Source organism: Dioscorea cayenensis, chromosome 17, assembly GCF_009730915.1.
Source record: "Dioscorea cayenensis subsp. rotundata cultivar TDr96_F1 chromosome 17, TDr96_F1_v2_PseudoChromosome.rev07_lg8_w22 25.fasta, whole genome shotgun sequence".
NCBI classification, from domain to species: Eukaryota; Viridiplantae; Streptophyta; class Magnoliopsida; order Dioscoreales; family Dioscoreaceae; genus Dioscorea; species Dioscorea cayenensis.
In genome coordinates, this window is record NC_052487.1 from 17713390 (window position 1) to 17736282 (window position 22893).

General features: G+C 37.5%; 1 protein-coding gene and 1 pseudogene across 1 annotated transcript; one reads left to right on the plus strand and one right to left on the minus strand.

Moving 5' to 3' along the window:
* Positions 1-266: 266 nt before the first annotated feature.
* On the minus strand, positions 267-2731 carry LOC120280965 (annotated as a pseudogene).
* A 14079-nt stretch (positions 2732-16810) lies between these two features.
* Positions 16811-21720, plus strand: LOC120281192 (la protein 1-like). Its single transcript, XM_039288082.1, is given in 10 exon segments — positions 16811-16927; positions 17031-17055; positions 17058-17108; positions 17193-17342; positions 18314-18456; positions 19724-19872; positions 20185-20268; positions 20363-20735; positions 21364-21368; positions 21549-21720. Coding segments are annotated over 10 exon segments (1203 nt in total). The 5' UTR covers positions 16811-16876.
* The last annotated feature ends 1173 nt before the right edge of the window (positions 21721-22893 follow it).

Here is a 22893-nt window from a genome sequence, read left to right on the forward strand (position 1 = left end):
TCTCTATGATATCAAATTGAAATTTCATGCATATAGTTTAGTTTAGCACCCTGTGACATGAAACTGGAAATCATTATCCGGAGGTATTGATTTTTCAATTGCATGTGAAAGACTGTTATTATAGCACAATACTCTCCAAGCAAGTGGTAACCAAGAGAAATAAAAGATAAACAACAGTAAAATAACATCAATTCTGCAGTAAAATGATCCACATAGTTCACACCAAAGCACGCCAAAAAATACTAAACAAATACACCAGTATAAATCTAGAGCTTATCTTCGTATTCGGAGAGCATTGTGATCTCGCCTTTCAAGCCTTTTCGTTTCCGAATTTTGCTCACAAGCTGCCTAGATTAAGAACCAGGCCTATTGGGTCAGGGTACATAATGTCTTAATGATCAAACACAGCCTGGGGTAATGCCTGCTTATATGTTGCAGCCCTCAATGTGCTTGCAGATGACTCAATAACTGATAAGTAAGCCTTGATATTGTAAAGAGGTGTGCCTGGTCTCTAATTCTTCTTTGGTTAAGGACACTATAAATTCCACCAAGTGCTTGCTTAGGTGCCTGAATTTCAACCAAATAAACAAGTTCTAAAAGTCTCGGCTTCGCTGTTAATTGAGGCGCATATATTGCTCATCTCAATGTTGCCATAATCTGGCCAGCACCCCGGTGAATTGCATCAGCATGCAACACTACATCACATACATCAAACATATCGCCCGCATATGTTCCTCCACCAATGCACCTGCTTTAGACGCCCATTGAAATTCTCGATGACAGAATCTTTGATTTCATTGAGGTACTGAGCTCCTTTAAACCTATCAACAACCATGTTTGGGCCTGTGGTTTCATGTCCAAAGCACCATATTTTCAGACCAAGTTCCTTGTCCAATCCAAACTCTTCATATATAATCTTCGAATGTGCTTTTGGATCATCTCTTGAGCCGATATGTCCCTCGTCGATTGCCTTGGCAAGTTCTTGTTCCATAGGCTTTTTAAGTACAGTTTCGCAGAATGAGACCAATGGATCGGAGACTATGATTTCTGCACTTGCCATGAAATCATTCTGCAAATCTTTCAAGCAAATTTCAAGGTGAAGCTCACCTGCTCCGGCAATGACATGCTCACCAGTTTCCTCCATCATGCAAACCGCCATCGGGTCTGATTTAGCTATTCACTTTAAGCCTTCAACAAGCTTTGGGAGATCAGAAGCAACTTTACATTGTACTGCTACTCCAACAACTGGAGAAATAAAAAACTACATTGCTTTTATGGGATGTGCATCAAGTTCATTGTCATTAGTCAAAGTTGCATTCTTAATAATGAAGTGATCAAAGCCAACCATGGCCACTGTGTTTCCACAAGGAACATCCTCAACAGACTCCTGCTTCTTGCCCATCCAAATTACAGTTCTCCGCACACTCTTCACATATAAGTCTTTCTTTTGGCCTGGAACAAAATTTGGTCCCATGATTCTAACTTTCAATCCTGTCGACACATTCCCTGAAAAAACACAACCAAATGCAAAGAACCTTCCTTTATCTGATGTCGGAATCATCTTCAGTATATACAATATAAGAGGACCTTCAAAGTCATAGTTCCTGATGGCATTTGCATATATGTCATCCAGCGGTCCTTCATATAAGTTATGGACCCAATACTTCTGAGCCTTAGAAGATGATGGCAGATGGAATATCAGCATTTCAAGAAGTGCATTACTAGCAGGCAACCAAGTTTGCATTACTCTCTTCATCATTGCCTTCCCTACCAACTCTTTCTCTTCAGATTTCCAGGTAACCCCAAGTTTCTGCAGCATTAGCCACAATTTGTCCTTCTGATCATTCATGCAAAGGCTGATTATTTGCTTGATAGGTTCATAGCAAAGTCAAACAAATCCATGTTTGCATGTCGGTGACCCTGAGCTCTTACTAGTCCACTTTTTGGTGGCATGATCAGAATAGTTTTCATCCCAAAGCCTCTCCATCATCTTACTCTCATCAACTCCAAATTTAGAAGAACACATCTCGGTAAAGTCAGTTAAGGTAAATGCCCAGCCATGCAATCCAGCAGAGAATGCAACAATATCTTTCTCAGGATAAACCTGGACATCACCAAGAAGAGCATACTCATATGTTGCCATAATAACATTTGCATTCTAAATTACCCGCCGAAAAGCCTGATATGCTTCTTCTCCTTCAACTTGAAGCTTTAGAAAACATCTGTCCATTTTATTGACAGTTAAAACAGGCTTGACTCTTTCCACCAATCTCATCAACATGCCCTGGTGAATCAATGAGGTTGATGATATACTCATTCCCTGACTTATTACCCTTGAAGTTCTTCAGAGATTTATCATTCATTTTATAGTACAAAGAAATCCCTGTCGACTCAATTGTGATACCCTGTTCTGCTTTATCTTGCCGGGTATCTGTCATTCTGACATCCCTGGCAACTTCCTCTGAGATAATTCCATCGGCCGCAACATCCAATGTACGTGTGCATGCAAATATTATTAGAAACTTTAATGGAAGCTTAAGTTTCATGTGCCACAACATCTTTAAAGAACAAAACAATATGTTTCACAGTAAATTTCAAATTGAAGTTTGAACAACCTAGTCATTTTTTATTCTTACCATGATCAATCAACATGAGCAATGACAGACACGTTCTGAATATTGTGTTTCAGATCCATGATTTGACATAGCTGCTCCACCATAAACTTCAACATCTTGGCTGGTTCATGTGATTGAAAGAACTAATGGCAAGGTCCACCATATCTTCCTCTGAAGATCAATAGGAACAAGTTGAAATTCAGAGCAATAATAAAGAAATATTACAACTTCAGAATTTTTTTTAAATTAAAACAATAATTGAAGTTCATAGAGGATGGACACAACTTCGAAATTCAAGAGATAGTTCATAACCCCAATATAAACATTATAACAGGGGCGACTCAAGGATAAAGCCAATCAAGCAACTGCTTTAGGCCCCTGCATCATCTAAGTTTAAATCAATATAGTTTTTAAAATCTTATCACAATTTGGTCACTTGAGCATACGACGCTAATGTTGATCACATGTGGTAAATATCAGGTTAGATGCCAGAGCAAAGATACACCACGTAGTATGCTACATATGATCGTCGTTAACGCCGTATGTTTTAATAACCAAATCATAACAAAAAAATATAGATAATGGACCAAATCGTAACCTTTTAAAGCTAGGTGCTTGAAATAAAAATACACAAGAAGATAGAGAACCATTTAGGTTGTTTACTTTTTAAATTGTAATGCATTATTTATACTCCATGTCAAAATGTTCAATACACTCTTGTTTATATTCATTATCATCCATCTTGTGAATCTAAAACATATACTTAAGTACATACTTTTAATATGTAACTTTTTTTTCTTTTGATAATGTGGGCAAGTCAGCATCTTTATACATCTGTATACATCCATTAAATACTTAACTATATTTTGAGGAGTTAAACTTTTAATCTCCCTCATGAAAATTAAACTCGTTAGTCTCGTTAGCCAGTAGTCGTTACTCCCGAGTTATTGCACTGGTAGTTAATGTAGCATACTATATCACAAGTGTGCTTTTTTTTATTGTTGATTAATAATATGACAAATTACCTATTCCAATCCATGATGTATTATATTAACAAATATTTTTTTAAAAATAGAGGCTACCTTATAAATGGCCATGTTGCCATGTTAGCCGCATGAAATACCACATATACCAAAATTAATAATAATAATTAAAAAAACATGTTTTATGTATACTGCCCCATAATAAACAATTTTATTTAAACAAAATCATTGCATTAAGATTTAAAAATAAAAATAAAAATTGATTATCCTTTTTAAATACAGTTAAACATATGAATGAATGGCACATTTATATATTAAAGTTGTTAAGTGCGTTATAGTTAAATAAATTTTTTTTTTGCCCTATCATATACAAGTGCTTTCTTCACTATCTAATGCGTGAAAATTAAAAAAAAAATCCTAAAAATTCAAATTAAATCCATCTTAGCTTGTATCTTTATTTAAAAAAACAACAAAAATCAATCCAAACCGTCCAAAATCATAGCATGCCCAAATTTAATTATTTACTAAATTTTTTTTTTAAAAATACTGATTTAAAGTAGAGAGCAAATAACAGATAATTTTTTTTTAAAAAAAGTTAAATAAACCACTTCAATTAAAATAAGAAAGAAAATAACATGTCGTCACTAGTGATGAAGCAACAATAGAAGAGCAACAAAAAGCAGGAAAGAACAGACCACAGGAAGTGGAAATAAAAGACCAAACACATAGAACAAACAACTGGGAGGACAATGAAGGCCTCTTCAAACATCCTGAATCACCATCTCCAACTAGCCTGTGTTCTGCTCATGCATCACCTTAAAAGGCAGAGCACCTCCTGACTCCTCCACACAAGGACCTAAGAACTCCAGACTGCACTGTATGGCAGAAGATGCATCCTCAAGCTTCCCTCTAGTTCCATCAGCTACTGAAGAGAACCAAGATAAGAGCATGTGGTCAATTTTTAACATTATAGCATAGGCAGACATGATATTAGCATTAAAAATGCAATCATTTCTAGCAATGCAAATGGACCACACAATTACTTTCACAGCAAGATCCCCCACAATCCTACATGCTAGTCTCACTGCCGCTCGCCAGACTCCCCAAGCAGTATGTCTATCTCCAGGGGCATCCGAGAGATGGAACAGACGAACAAAATAATCCCAAACTTGCCTAGCGAAAGAGCACTGAAAGAAGAGATGATCCACCTACTGAATCGCTGAGTGGCACATGACACAAGTCGCAGTGGGAAGTCGATTACATCTTCTTCGTTCAAGGTTTTCCAGAGAGAGGATCTTATTCTTCCACACAAGCCAGTTGAAAATAGTTATCTTCTTCGGGTACGTGTTGTGCCAAAAGAACCCCACCACTGGGCAGTGCAACCCACCATCATTTAGGAAGCTATAAAAGGATTTGACCGTAAAGGCACCATTACCTACAAGCCTCAACCATTTTTTTTATCTCCAATGTCCCTCTCATGTGCCCTCGCCCGATCTCTATAAGAAATAACATCCTCAACCTCTGATAGCGGGGGCCTCAGTTAGCATAAACTCCAAATCGTGGACCGTACCATTAGGATAACGAGTCCTTCTGAACTCTTCTGGCCAGAGAAACATAGGTGCCCGCCTATTTAACCATCGGTCTTTCCAAAAGAGAGTCTCCGTCCCCGAATTAATAACATGTGAGACACATCCTCTTAACGCCAGTAGACAGTTAGTAACCCCTTTCCAAAAACAAAAAAAAGAGATTCTACCCGAATGCTTAGGGAACATGTTCCAACTAGGTACCCCATAATTAAATTGAACTACATCCGCACCACTCCAAGAGGGTTCATTGATGAATTTCCAATACCATTTACCTAGTAAAGCTTGGTTGAAATTGTGAAGATCCAAAATACCCCAACAACCATGTTCACGCGACCGACAAAGTTTTTTCCAGCAGACTAGACAACATCTAGGGTTATCAATGTACGGTCCTGACCACGAAAAATCTCTTTGGATCCTGTTGATCTCTTTGATAACCCAACATGGTAAATGAAACAAGGGCATCCAGTATGTTGGTAACGCAGAGAGAACAGAGTTCACCAGAGTAAGTCGACCCCCTAATGATAAGTGTTGCACTTTCCATGAGGATAACCTTTTTCTAATCTTTTAGATGAGCCCTCCCAATCTTGCCTTCTTGGCCTTCTCTCGGCAATTGGGATACCAAGGTACGTAACTAGAAGCAAGCCCCTCTCACAACTTAGTGTCTCTGCAGCGGTTGGGTTAGGTAACACCCCCAAGCTAGAAGTGTATAAACAAATTTTTGAGAAGTTAGTCGCTAAACCCGACATGCCTTCGAACACATATAAGACGAGTTTCACAATACCCAGATCTTCGAGCCCTCCCATAGTCAAAACCAACAGATCCTCTACGTAGTGCATATTGCATCTGCTACAAAACTTCCCAAGAGGCACACTAATCAGGATTTGAGCCCGCATCTCATTAGAGAACATCGTGCACAGCACGTCCGTAACAAGGACAAACAACAAGGGGTAAAGCGAATCACCTTGACGTAACCCCCTTTGATAATGAACATACCTATTGGTAGAACCATTAATATGGATGCCTTTGAAGAAGACAAGATACAACTGATCCAACCAATCCATCGATCCCCAAAACCCTTGGTTTTTAGAAGGTTGAAAAGGAAATCCCAATCAACCAAATCAAAAGCCTTAGAGAAATCAACTTTCAGATTGTGCACAGGTAACCTGCGCTTGTGAACACTAAAAATCAATTCTTCGACAGTTGCAACGTTATCCAGAATACAACGTCCTTTTTGGAAAGCAGACTGTTCACTGTAGATGAGGGAATTCATGACCTGACTCAACCCCGTCGCCAAAAGCTTAGAGATAATTGTCATAGAGGAATTAATCAGACTGATGGGCCTATAATCCCCCAGGTGCACCGGTGTTTCACTTTAGGAATAAGGGTGATACTAGCCCAGTTGACTTTTTCTAAATTGCCCATTTGCCAAAAGAAATCATCACATAGCAAAAGAAAGTAAGATTTAGTTGTATCCCAGAACTGTTTGAAGAATTGCATCGGGAATCCAACCGACACTGAGGCTTTGTCTCCACCTAAGTCAAACATGGCACTTTTAACTTCCTCTAAGGGGGCGTTCATTTCACCGTAAGTGGGCTGAAGTAGGGGGAAGTGGACTGACTTCCCCACTTTTTATGTTCTTTTCTTCTGAAGTGGGTTTTAACACAAACCCACTTCAGTATATTTTACACTGAAGTGGGGGAAGTAAGCCTCTTATAAAAGCCCACTTCCACCCACTTCCAAAACCTCTCTTGAAGTCATGAAGTGAACCTCTCTCTCCTCCTCTACCATTGTCAGGCCGCATCTTCTCTTTGGTCGGAAAACTTCGCCGGCGGTCAGATCTACACACCGGCACCGGCAATGGCACCGGCAGCGGCAGACGGCTAGATCTCTCCTCTGGCATCGGCAACGGCTAGATCTGAGCTCCGGCAACTTCTTCCCTCCGGCACGGGCAGCAGCTGATCTCTCCTCCGACGATCACACTATTGATCAGGTGTGTTATTCTTCCTTGTTTTTACTAGAACATGCTCGGTGGCCTGATCTTGTCGCCATCACCCCCTTTCTTCATAGCCACGATGGTTCCTGGAAGCTTCTCAGCATTTAGACTTTGATTTTTGAGATTCAACTTGTTTTGTTGTTAGCCAATTTAATTTTAAAAAAAAGTTATGTATTTTAATTAATGTGATCAAAGTGCCACTTTTCCTGAAAGTTTCTTAGCATTTAGACTTTGATTTCTGAGATTTAACTTGTTTTGTTGCAACAGCTGTGATGCAGCTTCTTTAGCCAATTTAATTAAAAAAGAAAAAAAGTTATGTGTTTTAATTAATGTGATCAAAGTGTCACTTTGAGACGCCAAGATGAAAAATATGCCAAAATGGTGTGATATGTTATAATTGGTTTACTTGGTTGTCTAGTTTTTTTCAAAGTGAGGGTCGGCTAGTTTTTTTCTCATTATTTGAATTTTTATAATTGGTTTACTTGGTTGTTGTGAAATGATTACATAGTCCTATATTTTTTGTTATTGGTATTATTTTGTATTCTATCAGATAATTTTGAATCTCTATTTTCATCAATTGCTCCTCATTAGTAAACTTGATGAGTGTTTGACTATTGCTTGCTCAACTCTCATAATGTTTGCATGTAATGCAGTTTTAGTTATGTTCACTTGTTATTTATATTATGGAATTGTCGAAAATGCCTTTAAATTGCCCATTGTTAAGGTTGGTGTTATTTTTATGCACTAAAAATCATATTGTAGAATGATTTTGATTCTTAGGAGGTTGATATCTATCCTAGAAATTGAGTTGTTTTTTGCTTTTCCTATGCCTGGAAGTCCCACTAAAGCTTTAGTTTTCCCTCTCTTACCAAATTTCTGTTACAATTTCATGCCTACACATGGTATTTGTGTGGAAAGATTTACTTATCCAGTCTATGATATGCTAGTTTTTAGTTAATCAAATGCAATTTCTAGTTTGAAGGATGGAATGATCATAGGTGATGGGTGGACCAACAATGCTTTGCCATGATGATTTATATCTGTTGAACAAATGGAATATGCCTATAAGAATGCTTGAGTAAAAATTGAAGAAGTTATTATGGAAGAAGCATTTGAAACGTTATAGATTCAATACTGTATTTCCATGGAAGAAGCATTTGAAACGTTATCATTCTGTAAGATTTTTGTTCTAAATATATTTTTTTCATGTTAATGCTTAATTTTAAATTAATTTGTTGTTCTAAATATATTTTTTGCATGTTAATGTTCAAAATATATGTTTTCTTAAATGGGTCCCTGTTTGGGCTATGGTCTTTGCCCACATTTTATGTTCTGCCTTGGCTGAAACCAATTTGTTTTATGCTTCTATTACTTGCCTAATTTTAGTCATGAAAATTTTCATGTTGATAAATATTGATGAAATATTGATGAATTGACTATATATTAATTTTAATATAATGTATATCATTCTGGATTGAATTAACTGTATATTAAATTCACAATAATTAAATTCACTTTTTAGATGAATCCAATTACTTGATGGAATGTTGTATATCATTTTGTATGCACAAGTATATCCATCTCTTTATTTTTAATTAGTTTTTAATAAATATACTGTAGGTGATGCTGTGGGTTATTATTTTTTAGTGGCACTTTTTAATAAATATGAAACTTATGGTTATATATAAAAATCTTTTTATGTCAATATAGGTTTATAATGGCCAATGACAATCTATCCAAATTAATCCACATTGACATCCCTGTGTTGGTAACCATGGCCGTCATTTTAGTAATGTTGTCTAACCGACAAAGACGACAGATGCCACCTCGAGAACCTTCCTTCGTAAGAGATATTCATCGAAACGCACACATGGCCCGAATATTAGATGGAGGCATGCATAATTGTGTTGGATATATACGAATGTCTAAGGATACTTTCCTCAGACTTTGCACTATATTAAGGAAGCATGGTCACTTGAGGGATACCATCCACGTCGCGGTAGAGGAACAAGTGGCATTTTGTTAACACATAGTCGGGCACCATGCAAAAAACAGGGCAATTAAAATTGATTTTATTAGATCAGGTACGACGGTGAGCAGATATTTTAATGATGTCCTCCAAGCTATTTGCAGCATCCGACATTTGTTTGTGAAACAACCGGGGGCATCAATACACCCTGATATAGAATTCAACCCCAATTTTTATCCCTTTTTCAAGGTGTGATGTATTTCTTTCCCATTAAATTCAAATTAGAAATTATTTTATCCGGTCATCCTAATTAACTTTTAGCTCTCAGGATTGCATTGGATTTGTTGATGGCACTCATATAGATGCAAGGGTAAGTGTAGATCTCATGAGTAAATTTTGGGGTCGCAAGGGCATCACACAAAACGTTCTTGCCGCATGTGATTTGGATCTAAAATTTACCTACGTTCTTACCGGTTGGGAAGGTTCGGCAAATGACTACTTAGTTTTGAAAGATGCATTATCACGACCACCACCATATGGATTGCATATACCTCCAGGTTTAATTGTACAACACATGTTATATTTTTCATATATTCTTTCATAAAATGAACTCAATATCTTTACTATTTAATGCTAGGAAACATGGTTTCATATCTTCTTACCGAAAAGTAAGGTACCATTTACAAGAACAAGCAGGCCGTAGACCCCAAAATGCGAAGGAATTATTCAATCTTCGGCATTCTCAAATTAGAACAAGAATAGAGAGAGCATTTGGGATTTTAAAGAATCGATTTAGGATTTTAGACTCAAGGTCATTCTATCCTTTCAAAACGCAAGTGGACATTGTTCTTCGTTGTTGTGTGCTACATAATTTTGTAAGGGAGGTTGATCCAGATGACATTGTGGCACAAGAACACATACGAGATGAAGATGAAATACTCATAAATGAGAGGCCTAACATCTTAGGTGAACGATGTCAGCGACAAGCTCAATGGATGGAACTCCGTGAGAAAATTAAAGATGTCATGTGGCATGACTATATATCAAGTGGTCGTGTCTTCGGGGAACCATTATGAAAACTCTTATTTTAATGTATCTTTAACATTTGTTTTGTTTCGTGTTGTAGTAAATTTTTGGTGGTAGTGAAACTTTTATGTTCGTATTAAATGGTTTGCTTATTCATTATTTGGTGGATGGATTTTTTCCTCAATTTGGAAATAATGTATATTTTCATTATTGTTGTAGAATGAACAATACTGAAGGTGCACAGAGTGAGAAGCGAAAAGGAACGCCAAACAAAAGATGGACAAAAGAAATGGATAATGTCTTGATACCATTACTTGCAGACTTGGCAAGAAGTGGCTTAAAAGTTGACAAATCCTTCAAACGGCAGGCATTTGTATAAGCAGCTAATGTTGTGAATAGTAGGTTCCCTGCCGTTTGTATGGATGCCAATAATGTGGAGAATCAAATGCGAACTTTAAAACAAAAATATCAAGACATTAAAAAGCTTATGAACCTCAGTGGTGTTGGATGGAATGATACATAGAAGAAGTTGGTGCTAGAAGATGAGACCTATCGTACATATGTGGAGGTATGCTTGTTTTGTTTATTTATTACGTTTGACATGATTAATAATACTATTATTTACTTCATTATCTTTGAATTTTCACAGGGACAACCAAAAGCTAAGGAGTATTTAAACAAACCTATACCCTTTTTTTATGAGCTACATTTGGTTGCTGGAGATGATCACGCTACTGGTGATTATACACGGACCATCTTTGACCAATTTAGTGGTACACCGGGTGAGGATGAGAGTGCACCTCCACTTAATACACCATTAGATGGTGAACCTATAGAAATAGAAAATCAAAGACACGAAGCCCTAAGGTCTTCTATGAATAGGACCACTGCTAGGGCTACCCGTAGAACAAGGACCAATGGTGAAAATGGTTTAGGAGAAATCATTAGAGAAAAGATAGGTGAGTTGGCATCATCAATAGATAGGAATAGAAAAAGGACATGGAAAGAAAAACTTGCCGATGTGTTGTGGGACATGGAAGGTTATAGTGATGATGACATGGAAATGGTCTACAATAAGTTAATTAACAACAAAAAAGAGGCCGAGAACTTCTACTTGAGGAAGCCATCTCTCCAAAAAAGATGGGTAGATAATTTTATTGCTTACATGAGAAACTCTAGCCCTTGAGGAGATCATCACATGCACTAGGTATGTATTTTTGGTTTCTAGTCATACAACAAAACTTGTTTTATTTAAAACCTAAATACTTAATGAGTTCTTTATTGTCTTTGTCATGAATGCATAGGTTGTTCTTTGGAGTGGTGGATGGCATAAGTTGTTCTTTGAAGTGGTGGATGGCAAATTGTTTTGTCGAAGGATGTGAATCTTGAATGAGACAATTAATATTTTGGTTTATATTTGTAAGAATATTGTATGGATTTTATGTTTGACATGCATTGTTATATATATATTTTTTTTGTATGGATTTGGATTATGTACTTGTGAGCTCAAAATATTTCATGTGGTGTTGGTTGCATGTGTTTTTGTATACAATCATGCTTATATTATATTTGTTTTTTGCTTGGTTGTCAAATTTCATAAGTTGTTTTAGGATTGTTTTCTTCATTATCAATATTTTTATGTTTGAGATTTTCATTACTTGGTTAAGCATTATAAATTATTATTTGTGATATGGTATATGTAGGTAGAAATGCATTCTTTGTGGCAACAAAAGAAGTTGATGAAGTCTTGCAAGGAGAAGGGGATTGTGATCATTGTGTACTCTTCAAGAATATGGGGATGTTTGGGGAAACAAAGATTATTTAAAAAAAATAAATTCATATTAAAGTAAATAAAAATTAAAATATTTACACAAGAGAGAACATTATTAAAATTTAATAAATAATGTTTAACATCAAAATATATGAACGTATATAATTATTTGAACTTGTGGGTTTAAAAATTAAAATAAAATATAAAATATAAAACATAAAATTCATTTAAATTTAAAAATATTTGATTTTGTAAAAATATAAAGTTTTAGTGATTTTAATTATAAATGTATTATAATTTTTTTTTTTTTTATACACTTTCCTCACTTTCGTTGAAATGAACATGTTGTGGAAGTAATTGGGGAAGTGACATCATTTACACCGAAATGAACATAGGAAGTGAGAAACTTGGCACTTTCTGCAAAATGAGCACAGGAAGTGGTGGAAGTCATATCACTTCCACCACTTCAGGGAAATGACACTTTCCCTACTTCCCCCACTTCCGCCCAGTTCCCCTGAAAATGAACGCCCTCTAAGGTGAAAGGTCTCTCCAAGATTGTTAGGTCCACCGGCATTTTGTTTTCAAATAGTTTCTGCAAGTCTACTCTGAGTCTACTAGGACGCCTTGATCCAAATTGCTGATTAAAACGTTCAGTGAAAACTTTACCAATGTCACGTGGTTCGATGATAGTGCCTCCCTCCTAATCAATATAAGGAATGAAATTACGATTCTTGCGCCCATTGGCCACCGTATTGAAGAACTTGGTATTTTCATTCCCTTCTTTTAACCATTGAATCCTCGATCTCTGTTTCCGGTAGAGTTCTTCTTCTTTATGTATATCCTTCAATTTGTCAAACAATTCCTGCATCTTCTGCGACTCCACTAAGGTTAGCCGCCTTGATTCCTTGACAATGTCTAAAGCCTCGACATCTTGCGGTAAGGCCAGTGTTTTTAATTTAATCGATCCAAAGCTGAACTTAGCCCACTGTCTTAACTGCGTTCTCACCCCCGCCTCCTTTTTGAAAAGATAAAGGCGCCACAACTAATAGGCTTTAACCCCGTCCACCATTAATGAACAAGATCCTGAAACCCTTAAGCAGTGGACCAAACCAGTTCATAACAGAAAGGCCTCGGGTTAGACATATGCCGACCAACTTCCAGTCAAATCGGCACATGGTCAAACCCAAGCCTAGGAAAACTCATCTGTACCACTCTCGGGAAGTAGGCCAACCATTCATTGTTAACCAAGAAACGATCCTATTTGACCCAAATTGGATCGGCTTGACCATTAGTCCATGTAAATCTCCTACCCACTACAGGGGGCTCAAGTAAGCCTAAATCCTGCATGAAGGCATTGACTCAGCGGATGTCAGACAAATTAAGGTTACTAGAGGGTTTATCCTTCATTGCAAAGATAGCAATGAAGTCCCCACATATAACCCACGGTATTGGAGTTGCACCCTTGCAATTTCTCAACTCTTCCCAGAAGACCTGCTTACGTGCTCGCTCATTAGGACCATACACTATTGTGTAAAGCCACCTGAGGTTATTTTTCTTGCAAAAGAATTCCACTATAATACTGAACTCCCTCGCCTGTGTCAACCTCTCAGAGAGGAGCACACTGTTCCATCCTACAGCGATACCGCCCGCAGATCTATTTGCTGGCACAAAGATGAACTGGTCCAGACGAGAACCACCAACTTCCCTCCAAGTTGTTGACATGAACTTCTCCAGCTTTGTTTCTTGTAAACAACAAACATCGGCGAAGTGCAAATACAAAAAATCCTTAACTAAAAATCATTTAGCTGGCCTACCCAACCCCCTAACTTTCCAATTGATTAAATGCATGGGAAACTAACTAGATCCTATGGGCCTCCGAGGAGGGCACCACCAGCTCTTTGGAGGTAGCAGAGCGAGACTTTTCTAGCATTCGAATATGGTTAATGCAATCATTCACATAATCAAAAAAGGAAATGCCACAAGCATCACAATAACTAGCAATTTAAGCATCAGTCCAATCTAAAATAAATAACAGTTTGGAGCTCGTACCTGTAGCATAGTCGCTCATAGTCCATTTCTTTTTGGTAGACTTCGGTGGCTCTGCCAAGTACCCTGCCTCCTCATTTAATCGCGTTAAAGGTTTTTTCTGTCGTTCACTTTTTCTGGTCCCTATGGACTGCCCAACTACCTGTGAATCAGTTTCTCCATGCATATCTAGCAACAACTCTCTAAGATTCTGTTCAAATTCTGACATTGAGTCATCAGACTCGACATCATCGGGACATCAAAGGATCAGTAATCAGTATCTTCTCCCCTGAGTAACCCATCTGTGTTTGGCGACAAATGATCAGAAGATCGGTTATTATTACCTTCTCCCCTAGTAACCCATATGTGCTGATGATGCCAGCAACAATATCGGGGACATTAGAGGGGACAGATTTGGGAACCAAGGCCCACACCCCTCCCAAGAATTGCCAAATAAATCCAGTTGGGGGTTCCAAGGCATGTACGACAGACATGTCTAGAAAATTCATCCCCTCTAGGGAGGGTGAAAATGACAGTAATCTGTCTCCCTGATGAGCTGAAATCACTGTAGAATCAGTTGTTCCCGCCACTAGGTTCAATCCTATGCCAAGGTCCCTCACTGATCCCTCCACCAAGAAGCAATCCAATGAGGGCCCAATAGAAGAAAAAGGGTCCAACTGATAACTCACATCACTTATTAATAAAGGATTCCCTAAGTCTTAGTCAAAAGAAGGCTGATTAATTTCGCCTAATAGAGAGTTTAGCCCAACAGCCTGAGCAATAGGGTCCACCAGGTTCAAATTAACATCACAACCTTCCTTAACGTGTGCCAGCACCCCTTTATCCATATCAACAAAAGGAACCTTAACCTGATCTCGCGAAGCACTAGAATTCACGTGCACATCCTTATCTTGATCCAGCGACCTCAGAACCTTAACCTAATCCCGTAAAGCACCAGAATCTTCTCCCAGGAGCGAAACCTTAAAATGATCTCTCGTCTCCTTAACGTGTTCCAAAGCAACCTCAAACTTCCCCAACCTACCATCTGTCTTTCCCTTAACGTGGTCTGGTGCCCTCAGTGGACGAGTGTGCCAACGTTCAACACGTCGCCCGTTCTTACTCCCTGCACATCCAGACTGGCACCTTTCAGGAGACCAAGCCACGGATGGCCCAACGGTCCTCTCTGGCGCATTGAAAGGACCACCGGTTTGAAGAGATGGAACCTGCCCGTGGCGACGGAGGGGGGGGACTCTCTTGGGCGCCACTGTGGGAGCATGGTTTGACCATCGCCGTCCGCTCCTTCAAAACAAAAACGGAAGCACCTCGTTCCTTCTCTTAAACTCGCTTGATCCTAGGGTGGGAGCTAAGCTCCACCACTGTCTTCTTTTTAGAATTAGTTGCCATCTCCGACTCCTGTAGAAGCTCTTTCCTAGTCCGTAACTCTGCCATCAGCCTTGCAGCTGCTCCAACGACCTTGTCCACTAATGCAAATCGACCCAATTCCTGGCAATAGACCGAGAGTGTCCCTTTATCCCTCGTGAATAACACCAAGTATTTGTGCATTCCCAGACTGGGTTCTAAATCTAGAGAAAGCGAAACCCCAGCCCTACGTCGCACCAATGCCGAGATGAATTGTTTGTGGGGAAGCTCCTCTTGTGAGAGCACGACTAGCTCACCCATAGGTCGACTCACCTCCGCGATGATGCTCCAAGACCAAGCATGCAAAGGTAAGTTCCAAATTATCATCCATTGACCATCCCCCAAAGCTCAACCTATAGTCCCCAACTCCGCAGACCAAGGAGCCAGTTTAAGAACACAAGGACTGTCCTTGGTCTCCCCCTTGAAGGAGCCCAGCTTACAAAGCTCTTTAACTTCATCCCTGTTGGCGAGGGGGACAAGTAAATCACAGTCGTTAAGAGGGGTTATGGGTCCGGCTAGATCTCGGTTGATGATAGATGGAATGACAGTGAGAAATACTAGCTTCATTGATGAATCCCTCTTCCAATGTCAATACCACCACCCTCGCGAACTCTTCTCTCAACTCTGCTGACTCTGGAGTCAATGATAGCGAGAGAGAGAGAGAGAGAGAGAGAGAGAGAGAGAGAGAGAGGCCCTGTTGAGATTGAGACTCTTCAGGACATCTTGCACCTGCACCATCTCCTGAGCCTCAGGTTGCACCAACGACGCCATTGGTCCCCCTCGCTTAGTACGAACATGCAACTGCTTCTTGTGTGGGCTCCTCCTCGTCTCCACCGAACACCGAGCGCCCATGTGACCCACACAAGCGCATCTTAAACAGACAATTTGGTGACGATACTCCGATATCTTGTGTGAACTCTTGAAGCAGTGACTATAAGGAAAAATCTTTCGGAAAACGCGGTTGCTTAGCCCTTGAAAGTTTGATCTGCTCCGATAAGCTGCTAAGAGTCCTACTCGCCACCCGATTCGCTGAAGGGAAATCACACGAGAAGGAAGAGCTGCCCACTTGAGCATATGTCATCCCCTCCTTCTTCCACAACTCACTACCTGACGATGTAGCTGGCAGCGAGGAAGAGGCCTTACTTGACTTACCACTGTCCCTGTCGCCAGAAACCCCCTAAAAGTTCCTCAAAAGGTTCATCCTAAACTCTAGAGCTTTTTAAATAACAAATGTTAGTTCTATTGTAAAATATGTCTCATATAAATTTTATTGTTCAAAATTTAAAATATGTTGGTATTAAAAAATTTTTAAAATGTAAGAGTGAATTTATAACACAATTCTCACACCTTGTCCAAAAAACCAAAAAATAAAAAAGGGGAAAGAAAACACTGTCCAAGTTGTGATATAAAACCCCTCCGAGAGCTCGCATCAAACCCTAAACCCCGCGTATTTTTGCCTCTCTTCATCCCCTTAATCCGAGCCCCAACAATGGCGGCAGCTTCTCTTGACGCACAGAAGGCCAAGGAAGTTCTACGCCAGGTGAAAAAGCTTCGAACTTTATGCTTTCTAATCTCTATCTATGTCCCGAAAGATATGTTTTTCCGTTCTTTTTGATAATTTTTGTTTTTTCGTTTCATTGTAGGTGGAGTTCTATTTCAGTGATAGCAATCTCCGCGGGACAACTTCTTGAAGAAGGCCGTGCAGGAGAGTGAGGATGGATGTATCCTTCACCCATTTGTGGAAATTTTTTTATTCTATTTTTTGTGATTTTTTTGTGAAGCAATGATCCTTGACTGGATTTTAGTGGTGAGCTTGGCCTTGATCTGCTCGTTTGCACGGATGAGGAATCACCTTGGCTTGGGGAATGTAAAGCCGGAGGAGGTGCCGGAGGAGACTGTGCAAGCCGTTGCTGAGACTTTGAGGAAGTCTGTTGCTTTGAAAGTATCGGAGGATGGTGAGTGTCTAATTATGTTAATTTCAGGCGCTTGTGGTTGTTTTTTTTTTGTTTTTATGTAATTGTAGCAGCAAGTGTGTTATTTTAAGATTGATGGTTTTCAGATTGGCGGAAGAACAACTTGTATGTTGTTTAGTATTTAATTATATGCTGCTGAAGTGTAGTTGCTACAATTTATGTGGTTCTTAGTGGCTGGTGCAATGTTAGGAATAAAACTTGGAGGCAGTCCAATTAGTAGGCGTTGAAAAACAGTGTCTTTATTCATGAATTTTAATCAGAAAGTGCTCTTGTTGAGGTTGATGAAGTATTAACCATAAGGAGCAGGGATTAATTCATGTAGTGAAAATATTTGCTTGATGGTTTTCAGGGCAGGTTTTGCTTGAAGATCTACATCAATAATATCATATGATATTAAAACAATAAGGGCAAAGGAGCCTGGGCATTGAGTTTTTACCTTAAAGATAGTAGATACCCAACCTAATAGTGGCCAACATATTTTGGTTACTGTTGAGAAATCAAAGATATGAACAACTTCTTGTCGATAGATATCACCCGCTCTTCTTGGATCCGAGGGGGAAATGTTCTAATGTTACTTGGTTCTACTTCTGTCTTGGAAAAGCAAAATTAGATGTGCATCTTAGTTGAGCATTGTTATAGCTCCTGTTTTCTAGGTTTGTTGGTCTGATATTATGCCATGTTAGTTTAAGGTGATGATAGCTTTTGTTCTTCTGTCACTTCATATGTGATTGGAAAATAATGGTTGTCAACATGCCTATTTCTATTTGGTGATTAATGAAAGTTGTGGTTGTGAAAAATAACGTGCTTTCCACTTTATTCTATATATGTGTACATATATATATATATATATATATATATATATATATATATATATTGTTATTTGCATGGTCAACGCCTTACCTTGTGACTGAGATACATGCATGTCCTTATAATCATTTTATAACATGTAACAGGGAAGAAGATAGGCAGAAGTACTGAATTGTTGAAGCCAGAAGAGGTCATAGAGCAAGTAGATTCTAGAACAATTGCTGTATCCCCTTTACCTTATGATGTTAAGCTTGAAGATGTTGAGGCTTTCTTTGGAAAACTAGCAAAGGTATTTGATGCTTTTCTCTAAGTGTGCAACTATCACAACAGGATAATAGTGGGAATATGATATTGCTCCTGTACTTAATTTTGATAGCTTGCACTGCAATACTTTTATTGAATTCCTTGTCTCATAAACTGCACCTTGTTTTGACCTTTGCTTTCGGTCGGAGTTGAATTGTGTTTAAATGGGTTTGCAATTCAATTCCAGTATATAGAGTGAGTTTGCAAGTTTCACTACTTCAAAAATAAGTCATTCTTGAATTTGGTAGATGTGATTTATCAATGACTTAATTTTCAAGACAATGCTTTATGGGGACTGTTATCCGTGAGAGTTTCTATGGTATATGTAATCCCTTATTCTTTCTCTTATATTGTTGTCTTTTGACCTTGGGCGATTGATTCTTGGTTTTTATCTTCCAATGTGGGATGGTTATTTTTTATTTGGTATGAATTTAAGTGGGATGGTGATTATTATATCAATAAAAGGATTTTTTTTTTAGAATTTACTAAAAAAGTTAATTGTTTATTGAAGTAATTATTTTTTTGTGAAGTTATCCAACGAGTGTTGTAGATTCAACATGTGGAAGGGTTATCTGAGGACTCATTGTAACACTAGGATGTTTACAAAGTAGGAACTATTGTATCATTTGAAACATCATGACTAGCTTAAAATTCTTGGAAGCTTTTAGTTTGTATCTAAATATAATTTTACTTTAAAAGTTAAAATATTTTTAGGATATCTAATATAGGAATTAAGCAAACAAGGGATCTAGATTTGCACTTGGACTCTTCAATGATTAACTGAAGTTGTGGTTTATTTGACAATTTTTTTGAAATCATCAGCATGGTTAAAAACTTCTATTGAAATGATTAAGTGATGAAGGAATGTGCCAATTCATGTACTTTCTGTTGACTCTTCTTCTTCTTCTTTTTTTTCTGTCAATTTTGCTTTGTTCAAAAAAATTAAACTTCATTTATGGTATTTTTGCTGAGGATCATGGATTAAAATCTAAACTTCTAACATTAATGGAAGTCTGAATTTCACCAATGTTTATGTTACATGAATTATGAAACTAAAAGTTGTTATAGCGTCGATTCCTGTATCTTATGGTTCCCATGTTGGTTCTTTTTGAGGAATATATTATCTGAGTAGCTTAGATGATGACAGGGTTTGTGGCTTTTTCAGTATTCAATGATGTAAGCTGGTTTTAGTTGTGTATGTTTTGCTTGTCATAGATATTTTATGTATGTTTTTTTGTTTGGTGCTCATACAGATAAACAGTGTCAGGCTGCCTCGTCATGTCTCTGAAAAAAAGCATTTCTGTGGCACTGCTTTGGTTGAATTTTCTGTGGAAGAAGATGCCAAGAAGGTTTTAGAGGACAACTTAGTTTATGCTGGCATAGAGCTAGAGATAAAACCCAAGTAAGTTTCCCTTGTAAATGAAGTTACAACTTTTGGTTTTCTCTTACAGCATGATGTGATGCATGTATGTTGGATGATGAATTAACATGTCTTTCATTATTTGACTATTTACTTTAATCTCTAATGCCTTCTTACCTCTTCTGTTGATAATTAATTGATTGTGTACTATATTATCTTTACAAAATGACAGACCTCATAGAGTGCTTTTCCTCATTTCCCCTTTGTAAATAAATAAATAAATTGTCAGCTTAAGGACATTTCTTTTTTTTCAACTACTTTTTACAACTAATTTTATGTTTTCACATGATTCAGAAAGGAATTTGATGCTGTAAGGGAAAAGCAGCAAGAGGAATATGAACAATCAAGGTCTCTTAAGAAGGATGGTTCAGATGGAAGGTAAGTCTGAAATTCTATGTTATATTTTGCCCTTCTCTGTTTTTTTGGCAAAGCAAACTTACATGCTTCTCATGGGGTGATTTTGTGTTGGCAGCTATCCTAAAGGTTTAATTGTTGCATTTAAGTTGAAGAGTATTCCTGGTGAAGGTTCTACTGAAGAAAATTGTCAGGAGAAGGCTAATGAAAGTGTAGAGGTCCCTGAAAGAGAAACTGAGAATGTCACTGCAAGTGCAACAGCTGAGGGTGAACCGATGGCATCTCACTCTTTGGAAGATGCTGAAAAAAATGTAGAAAAAGATGGTAACTTACAGGATTCTGAAAATAAGGCAACAAATGACGCTTCTATGGAAAATGAAGATGAGGTTGGAAAGGAAGAGGACAAGAAGAATTCAACAACTGTTAACAAGGAGAATATTGTGACACGTGAGGATTTAAAGAAATCTTTAATAGATTTGGAACTGTCAAAGGTATTCTTGATTTTATCTTCTTTTCATCATTATCTTTTTGTTGTCTTGAAAAACTACATTCTTTTTATGGTTATGCATGTAAATTGGATCACATTGCTTGTGAATGACTTTTTGGCTGGGACTGCCTCATCATACATAATGATAGTAAAAAGTAAGGGAAAAACAAAAAGAAAGAACAGGATTCTTGGTTATTCAATAAAAGATCTGTTTATTATGGGAACTGTGGACTTTTTTTTTTATGCTATGTTATATCCATTGGATCCACTGATATCCATGATTTTTTGGTTGAAGTTTGTGGACTTCAGAATGGGGGAAGAATCAGGATATATCCGTTTTTGAGATTCTGACTCAGCTGCTAAAAGCCCGTACATACAGTACTAGTTGAAATGACGACTGTGAAGAGTGCACCGTTACTTGAGCACTTACTGGTATGCTCCCTAATATGCTATTAGTAACTTGTATTTATTGTTTGGGATTTATATAAATGTTACCCCTTTCATTTGTGTATTTTTAGGGAGTAGAATAATGATCTTAATAGCATTGTTTTGCAATGACAATTCATATGTAAAATATAAGAATTCTTAATTCTGGTATTGCAAGAGTTTACTGTATGTTGCCCCATATATAGGTAAAGTAAGGCCTTAGAAGAACTCAATTGAAGCCTTGAAACTATCACAGCTCAAATGGATTCGACACATTTGTTCTTTGTACTCTACGAGGGCGGATCTTAAAAACTAGTAGAGAGCTTTAAATGAGTGGTTTTGTGGACCTTATTAGGAGTAAATAAACTTTGCTGAATAATTTGTGCTTCAGGTGGGAGGCTGAGGAATACTGGGACTTGCTCGAAATCAGGAAGAGGTTTAGGGAAACAAAAGGCGGCAGGGAAGGTGTGACTATTACTTCTCGAGCAGTTCCATTTTATTTGACTTTCATGTTTCAACAATCTCAATCAAGGCTAATGCTGAACTCTACCATGTTCAGTTGAGAAAGTAATTATCTGTGATCCAAGAACTTTTTCTTAACTCAAAGCTTTGTTTGCCACAGAGGTGAGGAAATAAAGGAGGTCGACCATTCGATGGCAAGCGCAATAGGCGCATGCTGGATTCACCTGCTTCAAGGCCAAGTAAGGGTTCCTAAAGTCTAAGTCATGATACAACTTTCTGAACTGTGTTTTCCTCCCTGCATGGTGCACCACAAATGTTTTTGGCATTTGTAGTCTGTGTTTGATGCTTGGCAGTGAAATCGCCCTGATTTTTGGATTTAGACAATTTACATGGGCAATTTGATCTTTCTCTTGTTACAGGACAGGGGTTATGTTATATAATTAATTATGCTAAAGCCCTCTCACTGTCAGCTTTTGAGTATGAAAATTTAAGAGTGTTTTCTCATGCTACATATATTTTTTGCATAAATTTATGTTCTATATGAAAATTGTAGAGCTTCTAATATTGACTTCTATATTTGTAGATAATTATCGTGTAGTTAACTTATGTAGAGTGTTTTGAGAATGCTTGCTTGCTTGTATAATTTTTCAGTTTTTGCTGAGTTGGATTCAGTTGAAATACTAAGAATACATCAGTAAAATCCTACTTTCACAGGGTATGGTAAATACTTTTGCTTACAGTTTTAATTTTGTTTGAGTATATGTGCATGATGTTATTGGATAGCCCAAATGCATTTTTTTTTTTTATTTTCTCAAAATTTAATTAGGTATTAAATTTATTTTTCATTTTAATCATATTAACTGATTTTTTAAAAGAAGTAGAAAATAAAAGGGAATATGACTAGTGTTTTCTTTTCTTGATGTTTTCTTATAGAATAGGAAAAGTTTGGTATGCATTTGGTACCCAAAAATAGATACAATTTGGAATCTTTCTTGGTTTGTTTTTTCTCAATGGAATAACTAATCTCTTGGCATCATATGTTTGTCTCTAACCAATTCCTTTTGTTTCTGGTCAAATTTGATCTAGAGAATTTCATATTTCTACCACACAAAAAGTGTCTTTTATTTTTTGGTAGAATTTTTCCATTTATGGCTGAAAATATTTTTTCCTTCTTTTGGCTGGTTGAAAACTTGAAACTCACCCATGGTTGGACCTTGGAGGGTAAAAACCAATAATTTCTAAATTTTTAAAAAAATATATATATAAATTTAGAA